This window comes from Bos javanicus, chromosome 3, assembly GCF_032452875.1.
Source record: "Bos javanicus breed banteng chromosome 3, ARS-OSU_banteng_1.0, whole genome shotgun sequence".
Classification (NCBI taxonomy): Eukaryota; Metazoa; Chordata; class Mammalia; order Artiodactyla; family Bovidae; genus Bos; species Bos javanicus.
The window spans coordinates 28,845,128-28,869,429 of record NC_083870.1 but is presented as its reverse complement, the minus strand read 5'-3'; the positions used below and the strand labels follow the sequence as shown (position 1 = coordinate 28,869,429).

Here is a 24,302-nt window from a genome sequence, read left to right as displayed (position 1 = left end):
GAAGGCCACCAAGATTCCCATCATTTGGTACATTTGCCTTCTATAATTCCTTTCTCTCGAGCATGGTCTGAGTTTGTAGATGTTAGAGGATATCACTTATATCTCCTTAATGGCAAAAGGGACCATTGTAGATGTAATTAAGGTATCTCATCAGTTGGGTTAATCAAGAGGGAGCTTATTCTATGTGGGCCTAATAATGTGAGCTCTTATAAAGGAGTCTAGAAGTAGAAGACAATGAAAGTCAGAGATGATCTTCTGTTGGCCTTGAAGGCCTGTGAGTTCTACACCTGCAAGGAAATGAATTTTGCCAACAACCATGTAAGTATGGGAGAGGGACCAGAGCCTTAGATGAGATGCTAGCCTCGGGTGATACCTTGACTTCAGTCTGATGAGATCCTGAGAAAACCCAGTTGAGCCCTGCGTGGACTTCTGACTTACAGAACTGTAGGATAATAAATAGCTGTTGCTTTAAACTGTAACTGTAGGATAATAAATAGCTGTTGCTTTAAACTGCTAAACTTGCGGTGATTTGTTATGGCTCAGACAGTAAAGCGTCTGCCTACAATGTGGGAGACCCAGGTTCAATCCCTGGGTCAGGAAGTTCCCCTGGAGAAGGAAATGGCAAACCACTCCAGTATTTTTAACTGGAAAATCCCATGGACGGAGGAGCCCGGTAGGCTACGGTCCATGGGGTCGCAAGGAGTCGGACACAACTGAGGAGACTTCACTTCAACTTCAATAGAAAAATAAGACAGTCATACTCCTAAATTCTTATGCACTCTTGATTTTACAAGTGTTAATGGAAAGTTCACAAAAGACAGCTAACCCTCCATTCCTTTTTCAAATAGCTCTTAGTTTGTTGACTGAACTATCAAGAACTTGCCTTTGTCCAGTCATGCCACCAGAAATGCAAATCAATTTTCCTTGCTTAGAATCAACTAGACCACAACCCCTACATGTATAAGACATATCCCAATTTCAGAGATATTAAAGTATGAAATAAAAATAAATCTTAGGATCAGTAACATAAAAAAACACATTTCTAAGAGGCTAGACAAAATGTGAACTGTAGTTCATCGAAGCTCTGAAGGTTCCACCTTCTCTTTAGCATTCTTGAAGAGCGACAGAAAAAAAGCATCATCTGCTTTCCACTATGCATATTAGTGAATAATACTCTGTAATTCACCTTGAAAGTTGACATGAGACAACTGCAAGTGAAATAACTACAGAATATGAAATATATTTGCTTATAGTGAAATGTGTACAATATCAATAAGGTATATGGAGGGAGAATTATAAAGTAGGAGACAGTATCAAGGATCTTTTAAAAAATGTACAATTTTATTTTATATGTATGTACCCCTTCAAAATATACTGTAGTCACATGATTAACTCTTATACATCAATGAAAATGAATGACAACTATACACAATACCATGAATCTTAGAAACATAATGAAGAGTGAAAAAAATAAAATCCCCATAGGCTACTATACAGTCTGATACCACTTTCATAAAGCTCAAAAAGGAATGAAACTAAAAATGTCACTTCAGGGTGAGATACATGTTTCAGGTCTTTCTTCATGTGACAAAACTATTAAAAAGACAGAGCAGAGGGATAGAGACAGGAGAGGAGCTCAAATAAATGTAACAAATGGGTAATGTTCTATTTCCTAAATTAGGAGATGAATTATTATGCTTGATAATTTATATGCATGTCACATCCTTTTGTAAGTAAAAAATTACATTAAAACATTAAGTGTAAAATTATGCATCAAGTGTGGACAAAATTTATATTCAAAAGGTTGCTTTTTAAACTATGCTTATTTTGTCAGTCAGGGTTCCAGTCTTAATTATAGTCAATTCAGGTTAATTTTAACAAAAAGTGACATTAGTAAAAGCTAATAAGTAACCCTCAGGATCTCTGGATACCCTGAAAACCAGATTTAGAGGCTCTACAACCTCTATAATCACTTCAGATAATAGCTTCAGTGAAGACCCCACCGTCTCCACTGCGGGCAGACACTGCAGCTTACACCATGGGCTTTGCTGACACTGGATACTGAGTGTTGTCAGTGCAGCTATTTTTTTATTGCTTCCTGTGGAGCTGGATGGAGAAGCCGGTGTTGTATATCACTGCCTTTACTCAAAGACGTCTGCACAGCTCTCCCTCTTTCTATCACGAACTTTTAAGGCAGAGGTGTCTTCCCTGGCTGCAAAGAGGCTGGGAAAACAAGTATCTGACACTTTAAAATTTGTCAGGAAGGAGTAAGGTCCTGCCTCATTAGGTGATAGGTTCCCTAACTATAGTATGAGTTAGGATAATGGGCAGCCAGAAGAGAGATGACAGGTATCTTCTGCAGCCCATTCCTTGGCCATTCAACATCAACACAATGGTTAAAAACTATTCAGTGTAAAGACTGTCGTTAGCTGCTTTCTTAATACTCTTTCCTAACAGAATACTGATTTTATCTGGGGCAGCCATGTACCCAGCCTCTTTTGCTGTTAGAAGTTAACAATTTAACAGGTCAGGCAAATAAGACAAAGGAAACTCTGGATTTCTGGGGAAGCTTTGCTTTTCCTCATAAAGGAGAATAGGTATAGCTGGCATAGGCTATTTCCCCCCTCCTTTTTTTCCTGCTTTCAAACATGGACATGACTTCTGGCACAGCAGCAACCTTCCTGCAACATGAAAATAGCATGAAAGATGAAAAACATGCTAATGAGGCAGATTTGAAAGACAGAACCACACATTTCCTGTATGTAGTTAGTATTGCTAAGCACTGATTAAACACTGTTCCTTTCAGTTGCACGCACACACTGGAAAACAGATGACAATTAGGTCTCATTACTGAAAGTGAAAGTGAAGTTGCTCAGTCATGTCTGACTCTTTGCGACCCCATGGACTATAGCCCACCAGGCTCCTCCATCCATGGAATTTTCCAGGCAAGGGTAATGTAGTGGGTTGCTATTTCCTTCTCCAGGCTTCAATGATTAAATTCATGATATTTTCTAATATGTGGGCTGTGGTGTTTCTTTTGCACTGTTAATAAAAGTAGATTTTGCTTATCAAGAACCACTTGAATTCTGAAGAGTATTTGGCATGTAAAGGAATCTTAATGGTTAACAATGTTTCAAATCTGCATTTGAATCTTGGTTTCTGTTTGAATAACCTCCTTGTGTACCTGCGTATCTGTAAAATGAAGTACAACTGGAAACGGAGATTTTACAATAACTAGAAAGGACCCAGCTTTCTAGTTCTTCTACTTATTTTTGTCTCTCAGTTCAGTTCAGGCGCTCAGTTGCGTCTCTTTGCGACCCCATGGACTGCAGCACGACAGACCTCCCTGTCCATCAACAACTGGAGTTTTCTCAAACTCATGTCCATTGAGTCAGTGATGCCATCCAAACATCCCATCCTCTGTCGTCCCTTTCTCCTCCTGCCTTCAATCTTTCCCAACTGGTGCTGCTGCTAAGTCGCTTCAGTCGTGTCCAACTCTGTGCGACCCCACAGATGGCAGCCCACCAGGCTCTGCCGTCCCTGGGATTCTCCAGGCAAGAACACTGGAGTGGGTTGCCATTTCCTTCTCCAATGCATGAAAGTGAAAGTGAAGTCGCTCAGTAAGTGTCCGACTCTTTGTGACCCCATGGACTACAGCCTACCAGGCTCCTCCGTCCATGGGATTTTCCAGGCAAGAGTACTGGAGTGGGTTGCCATTGCCTTCTCCGTCTTTCCCAGCATCCAGGTCTTTTCCAATGATTCAGTTCTTTGCATCAGGTGGCCAAAGTATTGGAGTTTCAGCTACAACATCAGTCCTTCCAATGAATACTCAGGACTGATTTCCTTTAGGATGGACTGGTTTGATCTCCTTGCAGTCCAAGGGACTCTCAAGAGTCTTCTCCAGCACCACAGTTCAAAAGCATCAATTCTTCAGCGCTCAGCTTTCTTTATAGTCCGTCTCTCACATCCATACATGACTACTGGAAAAACCATAGCTTTGACTAGATGGAGCTTTGTTGGCAAAGTAATGTCTCTGCTTTTTAAGATGCTGTCTAGGTTGGTCATAACTTTACTTCCAAGGAGTAAGGGTCTTTTAATTTCATGGCTGCAATCACCATCTGCAGTGATTTTGGAGCCCCCCAAAATATAGTCTGTCACTGTTTCCCCATCTATTTGCCATGAAGTGATGGGACCAGATGCCATGATCTTCATTTTCTGAATGTTGAGTTTTAAGCCAACTTTTTCCACTCTCCTCTTTCACTTTTATCAAGAGGCTCTTTAGTTATTCTTCATTTTCTGCCATAAGGGTGGTGTCATCTGCATATCTGAGGTTATTGATATTTCTCCCGGCAATCTTGATTCTAGCTGGTGCTTTCTCCAGCCCAGTGTTTCTCATGTTGTACTCTGCATATAATTTAAATAAGCAAGGTGACAATATACAGTCTTGATGTACTCCTTTTCCTATTTGGAACCAGTCTGTTGTTCCATGTCCAGTTCTAACTGTTGCTTCCTGACCTGCATACAGATTTCTCAAGAGGTAGATCAGGTGGTCTGGTATTTCCATCTCTTGGAGAATTTTCCACAGTTTGTTGTGATCCATGTAATCAAAGGCTTTGGCATAGTCAATAAAGCCAAAGTAGATATTTTTCTGGAACTTTCTTGCTTTTTCAATGATCCAACAGATGTTGGAAATTTGATCTCTGGTTCCTCTGCCTTTTCTAAATCCAGCTTGAACATCTGGAAGTTCACGGTTCACGTACTGTTGAAGCCAGGCTTGGAGAATTTTGAGCATTACTTTACTAGCGTGTGATATGAGTGCATTGTGCAGTAGTTTGAATATTCTTTGGCATTGCTTTTCTTTGGGATTGGAATGAAAACTGACATTTTCCAGTCCTGCGGTCACTGCTGAGTTTTCCAAATTTGCTGGTATATTGAGTGCAGCACTTTCACAGCATCATCTTTTAGGATTTGAAAGAGCTCAACTAGAATTCTATCACCTCCATTAGCTTTGTTGTAGTCATGCTTCCTAAGGCTCACTTGACTTCGCATTCCAGGCTCTAGGTGAGTGATCATATCATTGTGATTATCTGGGTCATGAAGATCTTTTTAAAAATAATTCTTCTGTGTATTCTTGCCATCTCTTCTTAATATCTTCTGCTTCTGTTAGGTCCGTATCATTTCTGTCCTTTATTGTGTCCATTTTGCATGAAATGTTCCCTTGGTATCTCTAATTTTCTTGAAGAGATCTCTAGTCTTTCCCATTGGATTGTTTTCCTCCATTTCTCTGCACTGATCACTGAGGAAGGCTTTCTTATCTCTCCTTGCTATTCTTTGGAACTCTGCATTCAAATGGGTGTATCTTTCCTTTACTCCCTTGCCTCTCACTTCTCTTCTTTTCACAGCTATTTGTAAGGCCTCCTCAGACAACTATTTTGCCTTTCTTTTTCTTGGGGATGGTCTTGATCCCTGCCTTCTGTACAATGTCATGAACCTCCGTCCATATTTCTTCAGGCACTCTTATCAGATCTAATCCCTTGAATCGATTTCTCACTTTCAATGTATAGTCATAAGGGATTTGATTTATGTCATACCTGAATGGTCTAGTGGTTTTCCCTATTTTCTTCAACTTAAGTCTGAATTTGGCAATAAGGAGTTCATGGTCTGAGCCACAGTTGGCTCCCAGTCTTGTTTTTGCTGACTGTATAGAACTTCTCCATCTTTGGTACAAAGAATATAATCAAGCTGATTTCAGTATTGACCATCTGGTGATGTCCATGTGTAGAGTCTTCTCTTGTGTTGTTGGAAGAGGGCATTTGCTATGACTAGTGCGTTCTCTTGGTGAAACTCTAGTAGCCTTTGCTCTACTTCATTCTGTACTCCAAGACCAGATTTGCCTGTTACTCCAGGTATTTCTTGACTTCCTACTTTTGCATTCCAGTCTCCTATAATGAAAAGGACATCTTTTTTGGGTGTTAGTCCTAGAAGGTCTTGTAGGTCTTATAGAACTATTCAATTTCAGTTTCTTCAGCATTCAGCATTATTTTGTCTCTACAGGATTCTCAAGTTGTAAATAGTTCCTCCTTTGAACTCAATATATCCTTTTATTTATCACATTTGCCTCCTCTACCAGATTTTTCTTTGAAAACACTCAATTTTTTTGTCAAGTAGTTTGACATTCTCAAACTAATGTCCTTAGAAGTTATCTGGGATGATTATTAAAATACAAATTCCTAGATTCCATCCCCCAACTTTTATTTTAGGTCAGTGAACCACATTTTGAGGAACACTGAAACAGACTTTCAGTGTTTGAATCAAATTATGCATATGATACTAATAAAAGTTCACGGACAGAGGAGCTTGGCGGGCTACAGTCAATGGGGTCACAAAGAGTCAGACATAACTAATGACTAACACACAATAAAGGTAGGTATCAATAATACTTAATTTTCAAGATACTTCCAAACTGTTTTAATTTTACATTTTGACTTGTAATCATGTAACTTACGATTTCTAACTATGAGGACATCTCTAACACCATTTCAGAAATAACTATTTTTGGTTATACTAACTATAATGTGGTAATTAGGAAGTATTTATGAAAAGCCCTAATTGACAGTTTGCTATATAAGTGAAAAATAAACCTTTGCACTTTCTAATAAGTTGACTCATTACTGAGTTATATTAGCTGTTATTCTCAAAATGAGATTTTTATTAGAAAAGGTAAGTTTGTACTAAAATTTGGAAACCAGTCAAGTTCCTTCATCAACTGCAAAGTAAACTTTCATACACAAACCAAAGTCAAGAACATTCTTTCTCCTCTTTAACTACACACTATTTTCATAGTATTAACACCAGCTAGGCTCTATATTATATAGGATCTTGAGAGCTGTTGAGACTCAAGCTTCAAGTTTTTGATTTGCCAAAGGAGAAGTCAGCATTTAGATTTATCCTGATATCTGAGATGTAAGGAACTCTACAAACATCTCTAAAGGGACATACAGCAGATAAAGGGACACTATGTTATATTTTAGTGGGTCATTTGATTTATCATTTTCACCAAAAATTGGCCATGGCAGCTAACAAATGGCATATTTCTGCCTCCTGAATGGAACTGTGGGACACGGTGGTACTTAGGACATACACTTCAAGGCAAATGATCAGACTAAAAATTTACATACTCTTAGGAAATGAGATAAGAACATCCACACTTTGGGTGGAAATGTTTTTCAAATTGTTTACAAGACTCTGAATAGAAATTTGACAAATTAAAAAATGACATATACCAATTTCGTTACAGCCTACCACTGTAGGCAAAGTCTGTTAGTATTACTGGGATCAGATGCTTTTAAGATATCTTGGATAAATTCTGTTGTTTTAATTGGTGTTAATTCTTTATGGCGTTACAAAAGAAAGTTTACACCACTCAAAGCACTAACAAAAATCTTTCTAATGATGTGTCTGTCCCATGCAGTATAATGCTTAGGGTAATTGGGAAATATTGACAGATTTAGCATTCATTATTTCAATTATTTGGGGGTAAACCTAAATTGATAGTATTACATGAGTAATTTATACATTTGAAATATGAATAAACTGAGATGGGGGAATGAAATGATGAGTGAGCCTAGCTGATCACTTAGCATTAGACTCTCAACACAGCTTTTAGACATGAAATAAACTCTCATTAAGTGATAAAACTTTGCTTCCTTGTGAAAAGTGGATCTAAAAAAGAAGCCAACTACTAGTACCAGTGATGAAAGACATCCAAACAAGTGATGGTTCTTAATTACAAGTTATATATAAATTAAACTGTAGAATGTAGTACCTTTAACTATGATGTGAATAAACCTATTATATATTCTTCACACTGGATAAACTATCCAAGTTGAAGATTTCCAAGTAGGACAAAACTGAAGAATTGACTAATAATATCAAACAGAATAAATAAAATTTACTTTCAGCATCTGAACTAAGCACATGTATGTGCACACACATACACAGGACAAATTTTTAAACATTCTTTGAACAATATGATGAATATACTATCACTGGACAAAAACAGTTGACTTACTTTCAAGTATATTTTATGGGGACTAGCAATAGGTTCTCTCAAGAGTAAAGACACCAGGCCATAAGGTGCCAACTCTTAGCACCAGAGAGACTTAAAATTTCATAAAAGGTGAATGATGTTACAAATTAGAGAATCTATGTTACAAATTAGAGAATCTGCCAATCAACTTCTGTGGAGTTGTATTTTTCTCAAATGGAAAAAAATCCAGCTTTATGCTATATAGACTTAAAAAGATAATGTTTAAGATTTTTTAGAATTGCAATTTATAATCTGATATAAAATAAAACTGCTGGCTTATAACAAAATGCTATAAGTTTCAGAGACATGAAAGAACAAAAATGAACTGAAAACACAGTTTATATAAATCACGGTCCCAGAAATGAAAATTAGTCTCTTACAGAAAGGAATAGTGAAACTCAGTGTGTACTTTTACTAACACCTTAAAACTATTTTGTGGACAGCCACTTTCGACTGCAAATTGTAAACTGCCACTTGATACATTTAATCAACATTAAATCAATTCTGAGGCAAGACAATGAACGCACAATACTCGAATAGCGTTAATAACTTCCTTCCTTGATAAACAACCTCCAGGCATTATTCAGAAGTTGAATTATTTGATGCCTTGGGAAGCAGTGTCCACTGAGCTTTCCTTCCTGACCTGAAGAGACTCACTGCTGATGGACAATAATTCTCGAAGTTCCTTATTTTCAAGCTGGAAAATAAAAAAAAAAAATGTATGTTCATTTCAGGTATTCTGTCAAACTGTATCAGAACCCATTGTTTGCGGCTTGAAACAGAAAGTATATTATTTGCCCTGACCTCACATCCAGCCCGGAGCAAGGGGGCCCTCATTGCTCCAGACCCGATTCCCACCCCATCCCCGGGGTGAGGTCCCGGCAGGGATCAGTCCCAGTATCCTCTTCCCAACAGGCCTGGGGGCAGCCCTCCCGCTGCCCAGCCCCTTTCCACCCTCCAGCCCCTCCTGCCCTGCCTGCTGCCCTCTCTCCAGGCCCCCTCCACTCACACACAGTGGAATAAAAGCCTCCCACCCCGCTCAAAAAAAAAAAAAAGAAAGTGTATTATTTTACTTTTAAAAGTTTTAAAGAAACAAAAGAACTGAGAAGTTCCTAAAACTCTACTTATTTATTCAGTTAAAAAACATTTACTGAGTAATTTCCACATGCCAGGTGTTAAGACTACACATGAAAAAAACAGGGTCCCGCTCCACTAAAGGAATTCACTGCTTGTCAAAATCTTTATGGTTCCCACAAGTTTCACTATTGTTTCTTCTGTCTTTCAAATTCCTAATAACATTTTCATTCTGCTTAACCTTCTCTCCTAGATGTCCTATAGTTTTGGAGAAAGGAAGGAAAGGGGGAAAATAATTACTGGGCACACAGCCAGGTTCCACATGGGTGTCTTACATATATTATCTCATACAGTATGCAGGGGAGGCACCATTGTCTACATCCGTGTTCTCTTGGGATGAGGACACTGGCTCCCAAAAGTCCAAAAACCTGCCCATATTCAGATAACCTGCATGTGGTATTGCTGGTTTTAATCTGATACCCACATTTTTTCTACTGCATTAAGTAAGACTTGACTCACATTTCCTTAGGGCTGTTTCCATAACTGAAGTAAATTAGGGATGGCACAGACAAGGTCATTCTATCATTTTAACTAACTCCTATCCTAATTGGGTCTTTGCCACTCCCTTTGATTTCCAGATACAGCAGTTTGCACTCTTCATCCTTATTCTCTGCAGGAAATTCTGGTAAACCACAGCATTTTCAGGTTTCACCAAGACATACCCTGTATCTCTCTCCTAGCATTTACACACCATTTCATACCAAAAAAATTTATTAGTTTTATTGCTATCATTAGACTCTGAGGAGGGACCTGGTCTTTTTCTCTCTGGTATTTTCCAAGGGCCCATGGCAGAATTTGTAATAAGTGTAACATTCATATCATCTATTGTAATGTTTCTCTTTAACAATTGTATGGGCACACTAACACTCCAGGCCTTTCTTTGTAAATTATTCCCATTTTAATCAAAACATTACATTAAAACAGCTTTAAAACAAAATCAAGACTTTAAAATAAAAATTGATTAAAAAAAAAATCAAGACTAAAAGACCTGTAAAATAGTCTGCAGTCCCTTGGCTTTGTTTCCCAAAGGCAACCACTTTTAATATTTTTATCTATTTCTTTAGGTGTTTACTTCCATAATTCTAAATAATATGTCTTGTACTGCTATTTCCTGATCATCAAGTTTAAACAGTATCTATTTGAGTTCTTTTTACAGCAAATGAGGGACTTTAGCTCACATGTAATCTGTCCTTTCCACTCCCTTTACCCTCTCAGTATGATATATCAATTTCTAGCCAATAAGCATTTTCATTGTTTGCTTCTGATTACATTTCCTTTCTTCAAAAGGGTATGGAGGATGTTTTAATTTTAAATCAGACCACAGAGGAAACATCAATACACTGCAGTGATATACAATGATGGCATACCTTTCAGACTGAAAACTCCCTAAGATATTATGAACCTAAAATGGCAACAATCTTACCTCTAATTGCGCTAGTTTTTCCTGAATCTTACAAAATTGGTCATCATCCATTTGAACTGCTTTCCTCATCACTTCTCCCATTTCACAGATTCTGTCAATCTGATTCTCAATTTCCTGTGAAGATATTCAGAATAAGAAAGTGAAAAAGTCATTTTTTTAGCAGATATGAAGGTCATGAGACCATGTGTATTATAATGTTAAAAATTCATTTAATCTGTGGTACAGAGGTTATAGTAATTTCACTACAATCTAAGTCCTCAGAGGTAAAGCCATAATAAACTTATCTTGTGATATTCACAGATAATTCATTTTCAGAAGATTGACTCTAGTCTAATCATCCACTAGATATTGGACGCTATCTCTAAATGGCTGTTTAACTTAAATTTAAATACTTTTATTGGCAGGAAGCTTGCCACATTCCAAGGTACCTTATTCTATCTTTGGACATCTCTCTTAGCAGGCTTTTCATATAAGCTAAATTCTGTCTTCTTCAAGGATCAGGTTTTTCTCCTTTGGACCACAGATGAAAGTCATTCACATATTTAAAAGATCCCTGTTCCCTATGACCTTACTTAGTTAAATTCATTAAAATGCTTTCAATGGAATCTAAGATGAAACTTATCTTCCATAAATTCCACTGCAGCAAATAGTGAGGTGTCAATCTATTAATTTAGGATTAAATGATATAGTACATGCAAACGTACAAAGACAACTCTAAAGCACTCTAGAAACTTAAGAACAATTACTGTATCTCCCATATTAAACCATAAGCAATGAGAGTATAGAAACTACGCCATTTTTTTTTTTAAACCGTACTTTTCTCTCCTAACAACACAGTATGATGCTATGTATACTGACTCTCCTGCTATGTGCCAAGTACTATGTTAGGGATAAAAGATAAATTCACGCTCCTTACAAGCAAGGAGCTTACAATTTAGTGAAACGTACCATAATAACAACTCAAGTATTTACTGAATACCTTTAATACTAACAAGCTTCCCTTGTGGCTCAGCTGGTAAAGAATCTGGCTGCAAGCCAGGAGACCTGGGTTCAATCCCTAGATTGGGAAGATCCCCTGGAAAAGGGAAAGATTACCCACTCCAGTATTCTGGCCTGGAGAATTCCATGAACTGTACAGTCCACGGGGTCCCAAAGAATCAGACATGACTGAATGATTTTCATTTTCACTTTAACGCTAACTGACATTGTTCAGTGGAAAAACTAAGTGTTCATTAACATCTTGAAGAGAGATCTTAGTGGAGGGATGAACTTGAGTCTTACTCAGATAAAAGGCCCTTTACCCCCTTTTTTCTACTCATATCTTTACAAAGCTATACTAAAACCTACAGCAAATGTGGTAAACATGAAAGGAAAACAAGCTTACTTCAAAAGCAAGCACATGATCTAAAACAACGTCAAGATTTCAATTCATTTAGAATTTATCCATCAAAGTTTCTTACTGCAGAGTGAGACTGGTGAGCTTTCAGGACCGGTTCAGCATCCGCTGCTTTTTTAGCAACCATTAATTGTAACATCTGTTTTCGGTATTTGCTCATGATGAGTTCCAAAGCATCCTGGTGTTCCTCCAAGGAAACCCATAGCTCTATCAAAAAACAAAATAACTAGGCAGTGATGTCTGAAATACCTCCTAAAGCCAAACTCAAACAGCTGGATTTTATGACATGTGTGAAATATTATGAACCCAAAGATGTAAATTGGTGTTTAAGTCCACAAAACTCAACAATCATGGTCTATGCAAAAAAATATCTTTCCAGGCAGCAGCAGCAAAATCTGGTAGAATCAACATGGGATGTGGCATCAGAAGACGAGTTTAAGTTCAATTCTGTGAATTACTAGATTACTACTCTTAAATCATGTAACCTCTCTGAGCCTATTTCTTATCTGCCTTGTAATAATAAAAACCTGGCTTGTCTACTTCAAAATGAACATATGAGAATACATATATGTATTGCAATGATATATGTGAAGGCCCTCTGTAAATTTATATACAAATAACTATTCATACTACTATCATTAACAATATATTCACCAAGCCCAAGAATATACACCCGGAGGATTAACTTCAGCTCTTCTACCTTGCATAAGAACATAAAAATCTCTTCAATCTTAGCTTTAATGTTTATTTCAATTAATATTTAAACATTAAATCTTAAGCCCTTGAGGATATTAACTCTTCCATTATGCAACCCTCAGTCTCCAGACACCTAACAAGCCATGCAATAATAATTCAACTCTACTAAGCACCTCTTGTATAAGCTGCGTTTAAATACAAAATCAGTCAGATGACCTTGAAAAGAGTAATGTAATAAACTTTACTGCTACTGGGTCATCATAGGCTATGGCAACCCACTCCATTATTCTTGCCTGGAGAATCCCATGGACAGAGGAGCCTGGCAGGCTACAGTCCATGGGGTCGCAAGAGTCGGACACGACTTAGTGACTAAATCACCACCACAGCATGTGCACTTTTGTGACTTGTCATTTTTGCAAGAACTTTTGAAATATTACTGGATATGAGAAAATCATTACACACAAAAAGGCCTGACTAACCTCTGTTTTCCTGCTGCAAGTCTCTAATCTGTGTATTCTCTTGGGACAGCAGAATGTGAGGTTTGTATTTGGACATGTCCTTTATATCGGATGCATCCTCTTGATACTGGACAAACAAGAGACAAACTAATCGAGCCGTAAACATAACAGCCGCAGATGCAACTGAAGAGGAAGGAGGCAGAACTCCAGGACAGCACTGGCAGCCCCGACCCCACAGAAAGGTCTCACAGCCACCCTCTGGGACCAGAAAAAACCTCCAAGCCGAGTTTCCACTTTGCCTCATCCTCCCCCCCTCAAGTGTCCAGAACCCGAGGGCACGGGCCCGTACCCTCTGCCTGACCTGGTCCGGAAGCGCTGTCCCCGCCTCCCGCATAGCGGCTACCCGCCGGTGCAGAGCCGCCGACTGATCCACTAGTGACTCGGCAGCCGCATCGTGCTCCCTCAGCCTCTCCAGTAGAGTCTTAGCGTCTGTCAGAATCTTCTCGATGGTGCAGCTCATAGCGGCCCCAGGACCGCAATCAGAACACCGCTCACCAGTGCCAAGGACTCAGCGCGTCCCTGAGCGAGTCTCAGCTTTACAGACGTCACTTCCGAGTACGTTTAAAAGGAGCCTCGGCGGCAGCCGCGATATGCGCTTGCGCAGTGGCAGCCTCGGTGGCTGGTGACCGTCTTTAACCTGTGGCTTCCCCGCTTCCTCGCCCTGTGCAAGAGCCCCAGAGGCCTGCCCTTGCCACGCCTTTGGTTTCCTGTTTCCACTGCCTGGTGGTCAAGTTGTGTTAAGGCTGGGCTAGTCTTGAGTTTCCCGTTCCTACTGGTTTTGATTGATGTGGATTGCTCTTATCACCGTTTAATATTTTTTTTCTTTTAATGTGGTAAACACGCTTTAAATTTATCATCTTAACCAATAGTATTAAGTACATTCAAGTTGTTGTGCAGTCATCATTACCATTCATCTGCAGAATTCTTCTCATTTTGCAAAACTGAAGTCTTAACAGTCTCTTGGACTGCAAGATCAAATCAGTCAGTCCTAAAGGAAATCAGCCCTGACTATTCATTGGAAGGACTGATGATGAAGCCTAAGCTCAAGTACTTTGGCCACCTGATGCTAAGAACCGATTCACTGAAAAAGACTCTGATGCTCAGAAGGGTTGAGGGCAGGAGGAGAAGTGGGTGACAGAGGATAAGATGGTTGAATAGCTTCACTGATTCAATGAATTTGAGCAAACTCTGGGAGATGGTGAAGGACTAGAAAGCCTGGTGTGCTGCAGTCCATGGGGTCGCAAAGAGTGGAAAGCTACTTAGCAACTAAACACAACAGCATTAGACTTTAACTCCTTATTCTGCCTTCCTCCCAGCCCTTGGCAGCCACTCCTCTATTTTGTCTCTATGAATTTAACTACGTTAGATACCTCATACAAGTGGAATCATAGAAAACATAATTGTCATTTTTGTGAATGGCTTATTTCACTTGGCATAATGTCCTCAAGGTTCATCCATGCAAGCAGAAATTCCTTTCTTGTTAAGACTGACTAATATTCATATATATGTGTGTGCATATGTATAGGCTTCCATGGTGGCTCAGCGGTAAAGAATCTGCCTGCCAGTGCAGGAGACTTCATGTTATGTCCCTGGGTCAGGAAGATCCCATGGAGGAGGAACTGGCAACCCACTCCATTATTCTTGCTTGGAGAATCCCATGGACAGAGGAGCCTGGTGGGCTACAATCTGTGGGGTCACAAAGAGTTGGACATGACTCAACAATGACAGCTACTGATGGACCCTTGGGGAGCCTTCATCTTTTTGCTGTTGTGAATAATGCTGTTATGAACACATGTATAAATATCTGTTTGAATCCCTCCTTTAAATTCTTTTGAGTGTATATCCAGAAGTGGAATGGGGACATGGTTAATTCTATTTTTAAATTTTTGAGGAATGACCAAACTGTTTCCCACAGTGGCTGCATCATTTTACATTTTTACCAACAGTACATAAGGGTTTCAATTTCTTCACATCTTTGCATACACTTGTTATTTTATGCTTTCTTCAATAGCCATTTTAATGGGTGTGAGGTAGAGTCATTGTCTGCTTACCTATTTTTTTCTATTTTAGCTCAATTATTAATTGAAAATAAATTTAACTAGAACAGCAATGAGTTGTGCTATTATATCACAAGCTTGTGTGTCAAGCTTTGTTCTTTTCCATTGATTATTACTGTAAATATTTTTGAAAAGTCTTGTTTCAGGCACTGTTTAGTGTCTGGAAATACAGCAGAGAATGACACAAGGTCTTGACCCTTAGGGAGTTTATATTCTAACGGGAGAAAGAGTTCAAACTCTTATAAATAGTTGAAGGTAATAACAGAATTAGGAACCCAGTGAAAGGGCAAGAGTGCCATGGCAGTAGTGAGAGGTCAGAGAAAGGGGTTGGAGAGGAGAATTGACTTTTTACCTTTGTATTCTCAGCATATTCTGGAAGAAAATCTGCCTACCATACCTCCTATAGATAATACGGCTGGCCCACTTACCCCACTGTTGCAGTGCACTCCTGACTTGCAAACAATATTTTAGTATATTCTTTTACTAAAACCACAATCCCATGCAAATAGTGCTCTCCTACACTTTCCCTCACCATCTGAATCGCAGCCTTATAGGACGTTTGCCTTATGCAAAGGTGGCGTGCTAAGTATACACAACAGTCGGTGGCCCATAGGAGAGACAATCTAGGGGAATTCTATAATTCTCTTTTTGCTACACTCATACAATCTGTTCCTAATGAAATCTGGAAGAAGACTTTTTAGGTCTATTCAAAAGGCACAAAAGTACTTAATCAACACTTTTGAATTCTACCTCTTATTGTGCTATCCTGTGGAAGGTTTTTCCTGTTACTGTTCTCTGCTCTATCTAGATCTTGTACTTCCCCACTTTTTCCTGACCTGGGAAATCAAATTTTGGAAGATATACTTGCTTTATGCTTCTATAGGGCTTCCCAGGTGACGCTAGTGGTAAAGAGCCTGCCTGCCAATGCAGGAGACTTTAGAAACACAGTATGGATCCCTGGATCGAGAAGATGCCCTGGAGGAGGGCATGGCAACCCATTCCAGTATTCTTGCCTGGAGAATCCCATGGATAGAGGAACTTGGTGGAACATGGGGTCCCACAGAGTTGGACACTATTGAAGTGACTTAGCAACACAGCATAGTATCATAACCATCTCTAACACCTGGTCTGTAGAAAGAATTATATCATAATTGCTATCAGTATTGACAGTAATACTGATGTTTATTAAGTGCTTACTCTGCACCTGTCACTATTCTAAGGACTTTATAGTGATTCAGTTATATAATCCTCACGATTACCATGTGTTAGATTTCCTCTGTGAAAGTGTGGAAGTATTAGTTGCTCTGTTGTGTCTGACTCTTTGTGACCCCATGAACTATTTGGCTTGCTAATCTACTCTGTCCAAGGAATTCTCCACTCAAGAATACCGGAGTGGGTAGAAGATCCTTCTCCAGGGGATCTTCCCGACCCAGGGATTGAACCTGGGTCTCTTGACTTGCAGGCAGATTCTTTTACCTTCTGAGTCACCGAGGAAGCCTAGATTTCCTTTAAACAATGCCGTATGCATCAGAGAGCTTTAGTGTTATCTAGAGAGCACAAATTTTTCTTTTCAGATTTGACCACTTTCCCTAAATCAGCTTTTGGTTATACAAGTTCATAATTCCTTATTCAAAACCTTGGGACATGATGTTTTCTGAGATTCAGAAAACTTAATACTTTAGAAAGGTATTAAGATCCATATACTGTATATCACTTAATACTAGGGTTTGAATGAATTATGTGTATCTTTTGCACATATATTGCATTTTTAATAAAACTGCCTACAGTTAAAAGTTTTCTTGATATTTCCAGTCTTATGCTTCTCTATGACATAATATAATTATTATTTTTCTTTAGGAGTGTGAATGTTTTTGGTATAAGTATTTCCTTATAAGAACTTCAGAAACAGTCCACAACAGGAGCATGAAGGTCTGAAATTCTTTTAACTATTACCTGGAGGAAAGGTGTGTAAAAAGAAACTGAACTGCATCTGACATAACAGTGTCTGAGTAGAACAGTCAGTGAACCACACACGATCCTAGTTAAGATTGAATGAGTCAGACTTTGGAAACTATACTGTCAACTATTCTGGATTTATTTTCTGGAACCAGGGTCCATATCATACTTAACATGGTGGGAAACAGAAGATCTTTCCTGAATTTAATCCTTGTTCCCACTATCAATCATCCTTAAGGAGAAAATATGGCCCCTAGGTAGAGGTCAACTTCTCTGGCTGGGTCTGAGAAAGAGTGAGAGCTCATGGCTTTGAAAGGAAAAGATGATGCTAAAGTGACCCTTGATTTTGAGAGGACAGCTGCCATTCTACAACTCTGTGGCCAACAGAGGGATAAATGAGAGAGATCACTGGTAGGAAACACTCTGGGATAAAGTATTGCCAGTAGATTCTAGGGCAACGATAACTAAAATTTTGCTTTCCATGATCACCTTTTCCAGTGTTACAGTCCCTTTTGTCTTTGGATCAGTAGTTAAATTTATAAATCCTGAAGCGTCAAGTTAGCTGTACTTAAGGATTTTAGGGAGGTGCCTAAGTCTGTATTGGGGCAAAGTGTTAGAGTCTGCTCTAAAGTTAGATTGTGATGATGTTTGCACTACACTGAATATACTAAAAATCACTGAAATGTATGCTCTATCTGCATGAATTGTATGGGCTATTTATAAATAAACATGTGAATAAAGCTGTTAAAAGATCAAGTTCTGGATCACGGGTTCAGTTCAGTTCAGTTTCTCAGTCGTGTCCGACTCCTTGCAACCCCATGAATCTCAGCACGCCAGGACTCCCTGTCCATCACCAACTCCCGGAGTTCACTTAAACTCATGTTCATCAAGTTGGTGATGCCATCCAGCCATCTCATCCTCTGTCGTCCCCTTCTCCTCCTGCCCCCAATCCCTCCCAGCATCAGAGTCTTTTCAAATGAGTCAACTCTTCGCATGAGGTGGCCAAAGTATTGGAGCTTCAGCTTCAACATCAGTCCTTCCAATGAACACGCAGGGCTGATCTCCTTTAGGATGGACTGGTTGGATCTCCTTGCAGTCCAAGGGACTATCAAGAGTCTTCTCCAACACTACAGTTCAAAAGCATCAATTCTTTGGCACTCAGCTTTCTTCACAGTCCAACTCTTACATCCGTACGTGACCACTGGAAAAACCATAGCCTTGACTAGATGGACCTTTGTTGGCAAAGTAATATCTCTGCTTTTCAATATACTATCTAGGTTGGTCATAACTTTCCTTCCAAGGAGTGAGCGTCTTTTAATTTCATGGCTGCAGTCACCATCTGCTGTGATTTTGGAGCCCCCCAAAATAAAGTCTGACATTGTTTCCACTGTTTCTCCATCTATTTCCCATGAAGTGATGGGACCAGATGCCATGATCTTCATTTTCTGAATGTTGAGCTTTAAGCCAACTTTTTCACTCTCCTCTTTCACTTTCATCAAGAGGCTTTTTAGTCTTCACTTTCTGCCATAAGGGTGGTGTCATCTGCATATCTGAGGTTATTGATATTTCTCCCAGCAATCTTGATTCCAGCTGGTGCTTCTTCTAGCCCAGTGTTTCTCATGATCTACTCTGCATATAAGTTAAATAAGCAGGGTGACAATATACAGCCTTGACGTACTCCTTTTCCTATTTGGAACCAGTCTGTTGTTCCATGTCCAGTTCTAACTGTTGCTTCCTGACCTGCATACAGGTTTCTCAAGAGGCAGGTCAGGTGGTCTGGTATTCCCATCTCTTTCAGAATTTCCCACAGTTTATTGCGATCCACACAGTCAAAGGCTTTGGCATAGTCAATAAAGCAGAAATACATGTTTTTCTGGAACTCTCTTGCTTTTTCCATGATCCAGCGGATGTTGGCAATTTGATCTCTGGTTCCTCTGCCTTTTCTAAAACCAGCTTGAACATCAGGAAATTCACTGTTCACGTATTGCTGAAGCCTGGCTTGGAGAATTTTGAGCATTACTTTACTAGCGTGTGAGATGAGTGCAATTGTGCGGTAGTTTGAGCACTCTTTGGCATTGCCTTTCTTTGGGATTGGAATGAAAACTGACCTTTTCCAGTCCTGTGGCCACTGCTGAGTTTTCCAAATTTGCTGGCATATTGAGTGCAGCACTTGCACAGCATCATCTTTCAGGATTTGAAATAGCTCAACTGGAATTCTGTCACCTCCACTAGCTTTGTTGTAGTGATGCTTTCTAAGGCCCACTTGACTTCACATTCCAGGATGTCTGGCTCTAGGTCAGTGATCACACCATCGTGATTATCTGGGTCGTGAAGCTCTTTTTTGTACAGTTCTTCTGTGTATTCTTGCCACCTCTTCTTAATATCATCTGCTTCTGTTAGGTCCATACCATTTCTGTCCTTTATCGAGCCCATCTTTGCATGAAATGTTCCTGTGGTATCTCTGATTTTCTTGAAGAGATCTCTAGTCTTTCCCATTCTGTTGTTTTCCTCTATTTCTTTGCATTGATTGCTGAAGAAGGCTTTCCTATCTCTTCTTGCTATTCTTAGGAACTCTGCATTCAGATGTTTATATCTTTCCTTTTCTCCTTTGCTTTTCGCTTCTCTTCTTTTCACAGCTATTTGTAAGGCCTCCCCAGACAGCCATTTTGCTTTTTTGCATTTCTTTTCCATGGGGATGGTCTTGATCCCTGTCTCCTGTACAATGTCATGCACCTCCATCCACAGTTCATCAGGCACTCTGTCTATCAGATCTAGTCCCTTAAATCTATTTCCCACTTCCACTGTATAATCATAAGAGATTTAGTTTAGGTCCTACTTGAATGGTCTAGTGGTTTTCCCCACTTTCTTCAATTTAAGTCTAAATTTGTCAATAAGCAGTTCATGACCTGAGCCACAGTCAGCTCCTGGTCTTGTTTTTGTTGACGGTATAGAGCTTCTCCATCTTTGGCTGCAAAGAATATAATCAATCTGATTTTGGTGTTGGCCATCTCGTGATGTCCATGTGTAGAGTCTTCTCTTGTGTTGTTGGACGAGGGTGTTTGCTATGACCAGTTCGTTCTCTTGGCAAAACTCTACTTGCTTTTGCCCTGCTTCATTCCATACTCCAAGGCCAAATTTGCCTGTGACTCCAGGTGTTTCTTGACTTCCTACTTTTGCATTCCAGTCCCCTATCATTGGTTAGTGCACAATAAAATAATAGTAGCTTATATTTTTAAAACATTCACTATGTGCAATGAAATTATCTGAAGGCTTCTTCATAAATAACTCTCACAACAACTGTATGTGCTAGGTATTATCATTATCCCTACTTTAACAGAGAAGAATGTGTAATTTTGTCTTACCGTTTATACATTTTAGAGACAAGATAAGAATTGGGAGTCTGTCTTCAGAATCAATACCCTCTACCACTACGTTGTAGAGTGGTATCAGGGTAGGGTGAGGAGTTAAGTGTATTTCTCATTAAAAAAGGGGGTAAAATCAGGTGCTGACAGTGGTGGGGCATGGTTTTTAAGTGATGCAAGGGTTTGGAATAAAGCAATTACTGAAGGAAATCAGAGGGTATATACCATTTGTTTACAGCTACATAAGAAACTACCCCACAGCTTAGTGGCTTAAAACAGTAGTCATTTATTTTGCTCACTACTCTTCTGAGTTGTCTTTCTCATATGGGTCAGATTTGGCTGATTCTAGATTTGTGACTGGTTGGCAGAGGGCTAGCTGGTCCTGGGTATACTCACATGTCTGATGGTAGGCCTGCTTCAACTGGAGTGATGGTGGTGACTGGTCATTGATCTCTCACCCTTTAGTAGGCTAGCCATAGCTTGTTCACATGGCTGTGTAACAACAAGATCAATACAAGACCAAATGTGCAAGTGTTTTCTCAGCTCTGCTTACTCATGTATACTACAGTGTCTCACTGGCCAAAGCAAATCATGTGGCCAGCCCACATTCACGGGATGGAGAAATACACCCCACTTCTTTCTGGGAAGGAAAAGATAGAGTCCAGTTTTACAATCTACCATAGAAGATTTTACAATCTCTCATAGAAGGAGAGGTTCCAATGGTTAAAAATAAATGAGAGGTGTTAGAGGTCTGATTAAAATTAGAAATTATATTTGTGTAGTGGCACAATCTCCATGATTTTACAATTTTCTATAGTATTGTTCAACTTCTTAGAGACAAGTTGAGAGTGAGGTCTTTGGGAATCAGTGATGAGGTCCAGCCGAAGAAGAAGGCAGTGGGTCTGGGGGGATGGTATCTCGTAGATGGACTTACATGTAACTGAAGTGGGAGTGGTGCTTGATAAAGGCAGAACCATCCAGTAGAAAGCACCTAGCAGAGACTATGGCTTTTACTGGGATAGGAGGGGCAAAACAATGTGAATCCAGAGTCTTTGGTCCTGTCTATTATCACATGGAACACATTCTTTGTTGTTGTTTAATTGCTAAGTTGTGCACGACTCTTTGCAACCCCATGGACCATAGCCTACCAGGCTCCTCTGTCCGTGGAATTCTCATGAAAGAATACTAGAGTGGGTTGCCATTTCCTTCCCCAGGGCATCTTCCTGATCTAGGGATCAAACCTGGATCTCCTGCATTGGCAGGCAGATTCTTTACCGCTGACCCCAGGGAGTAAGTAAGTAAGTGTTAGTTGCTCAGTTGTGCCCGACTCTTTGCGACCCCGTGGACTGCAGCCCACCAGGCTCCTCTGTCCACTCGATTTTCCACGCAAGGATACTGGAGTGGGTTGCCATTTCCTTCTCCAGAGGATGTTCCCAATCCAGGGATCGAACCCCAGTCTCCTGTACTGCAGGCAGATTCTTTACCGACTGAGTTACAAGGGAAGCCAAGCCCAGGGAGTGGATATCCATAAATATAAATGTAAATTTTGTTAGAAGACACAGGTCTTGTAAGAGTAAGTAGAGACAAAGCTGGTGATACACTAGGTTTTTAAATTTCATACACAATATAAACCACAATTCCCAAGAAGACAGTGGCTTTAATTTTTGATATATTGGAAAGTTGAATGAAGTAAGCATGCTTGCTTTCTTTTTCTTTTCTTTTCTTCCCACTTGTGAATGATGTGTGTATGTGTGGGGAGTACTGGCAGGTTATAACTTTAGCTTTGTTACTCTCAAATGGGGTAGTAATGATTATATAGTTGAGTTCCTTCTCTGGACTGATACCAAAATTTCAGCTTTTCCATTTATAAGGTTGTATATGCTTTTAATAAAGGTTTAGAAGTGTAATGTGCAATTTCTAAACAATGTGAGCCTTTTCCAGATATCATTGCTGCTGCTGCTGCTGCAGAGTCACTTCAGTCGAGTCCGACTCTATGCGACCCCATAGACGGCAGCCCACCAGAATGCCCCGTCCCTGGGATTTTCCAGGCAAGAACACTGGAGTGGGTTGCCATTTCCTTCTCCAGTGCATGAAAGTGAAAAGTGAAAGTGAAGTCGCTCAGTCATGTCTGACCCTCAGCGATCCCATGGACTGAAGCCTTCCAGGCTCCTCCATCCATGGGATTTTCCAGGCAAGAGTTCTGGAGTGGGGTGCCATTGCCTTCTTCCCAGATATCATTAGATGTCATCTTTTTCCTTTAAAAAATGCTATCAGGGATCAAGATCATCCCCATGGAAAAGAAATGCAAAAAAGCAAAATGGCTGTCTGGGGAGGCCTTACAAATAGCTGTGAAAAGAAGAGAAGCGAAAAGCAAAGGAGAAAAGGAAAGATATAAACATCTGAATGCAGAGTTCCTAAGAATAGCAAGAAGAGATAGGAAAGCCTTCTTCAGCAATCAATGCAAAGAAATAGAGGAAAACAACAGAATGGGAAAGACTAGAGATCTCTTCAAGAAAATCAGAGATACCAAAGGAACATTTCATGCAAAGATGGGCTCGATAAAGGACAGAAATGGTATGGACCTAACAGAAGCAGATGATATTAAGAAGAGGTGGCAAGAATACACAGAAGAACTGTACAAAAAGAGCTTCATGACCCAGATAATCACGATGGTGTGATCACTGACCTAGAGCCAGACATCCTGGAATGTGAAGTCAAGTGGGCCTTAGAAAGCATCACTACAACAAAGCTAGTGGAGGTGACAGAATTCCAGTTGAGCTATTTCAAATCCTGAAAGATGATGCTGTGCAAGTGCTGCACTCAATATGCCAGCAAATTTGGAAAACTCAGCAGTGGCCACAGGACTGGAAAAGGTCAGTTTTCATTCCAATCCCAAAGAAAGGCAATGCCAAAGAGTGCTCAAACTACCGCACAATTGCACTCATCTCACACGCTAGTAAAGTAATGCTCAAAATTCTCCAAGCCAGGCTTCAGCAATACGTGAACAGTGAATTTCCTGATGTTCAAGCTGGTTTTAGAAAAGGCAGAGGAACCAGAGATCAAATTGCCAACATCCGCTGGATCATGGAAAAAGCAAGAGAGTTCCAGAAAAACATGTATTTCTGCTTTATTGACTATGCCAAAGCCTTTGACTGTGTGGATCGCAATAAACTGTGGGAAATTCTGAAAGAGATGGGAATACCAGACCACCTGACCTGCCTCTTGAGAAATGTGTATGCAGGTCAGGAAGCAACAGTTAGAACTGGACATGGAACAACAGACTGGTTCCAAATAGGAAAAGGAGTACATCAAGGCTGTATATTGTTACCCTGTTTATTTAACTTATATGCAAAGTACATCATGAGAAACGCTGGACTGGAAGAAACACAAGCTGGAATCCAGATTGCCGGGAGAAATATCAATAACCTCAGATATGCAGATGACACCACCCTTATGGCAGAAAGTGAAGAGGAACTCAAAAGCCTCTTGAAGGTGAAAGTGGAGAGTGAAAAAGTTGGCTTAAAGCTCAACATTCAGAAAAGGAAGATCATGGCATCCGGTCCCATCACTTCATGGGAAATAGATGGAGAACAGTGGAAACAATGTCAGACTTTATTTTGGGGGGCTCCAAAATCACAGCAGATGGTGACTGCAGCCATGAAATTAAAAGA

General features: G+C 39.8%; 2 protein-coding genes across 2 annotated transcripts in view; one reads left to right on the top strand and one right to left on the bottom strand.

Moving 5' to 3' along the window:
• Positions 1-1,322: 1,322 nt before the first annotated feature.
• On the bottom strand, positions 1,323-13,811 carry SIKE1 (suppressor of IKBKE 1). Its single transcript, XM_061410457.1, has 5 exons — positions 13,558-13,811; positions 13,218-13,323; positions 12,107-12,249; positions 10,647-10,760; positions 1,323-8,786 (listed from the first exon to the last, which is right to left on the bottom strand). Exons 1-5 carry the CDS (start codon positions 13,714-13,716, stop codon positions 8,685-8,687), a joined length of 624 nt encoding a protein of 207 aa, XP_061266441.1. The 5' UTR covers positions 13,717-13,811; the 3' UTR covers positions 1,323-8,684.
• The window catches only part of LOC133243468 (uncharacterized), a 63,537-nt gene continuing 52,956 nt past the window's right edge, over positions 13,722-24,302 (top strand). Inside the window, exon 1 of the mRNA XM_061410417.1 lies at positions 13,722-13,811. The gene's annotated coding sequence lies outside the window, so the exon portion shown is untranslated. The remainder of the gene's footprint in view (positions 13,812-24,302) is intronic.

Coding starts and splice junctions, on each gene's coding strand:
- SIKE1 (XM_061410457.1), bottom strand. CDS start 13,716: ATGAGCTGCACCATCGAGAAGATTCTGACAGACGCTAAGACTCTACTG. Junction 13,324..13,557: donor GGACAGCGCTTCCGGACCAG/GTCAGGCAGAGG, acceptor TTGTTTGTCCAG/TATCAAGAGGATGCATCCGA. Junction 10,761..12,106: donor CTCACCAGTCTCACTCTGCA/GTAAGAAACTTT, acceptor ATATCTTCACAG/GAAATTGAGAATCAGATTGA.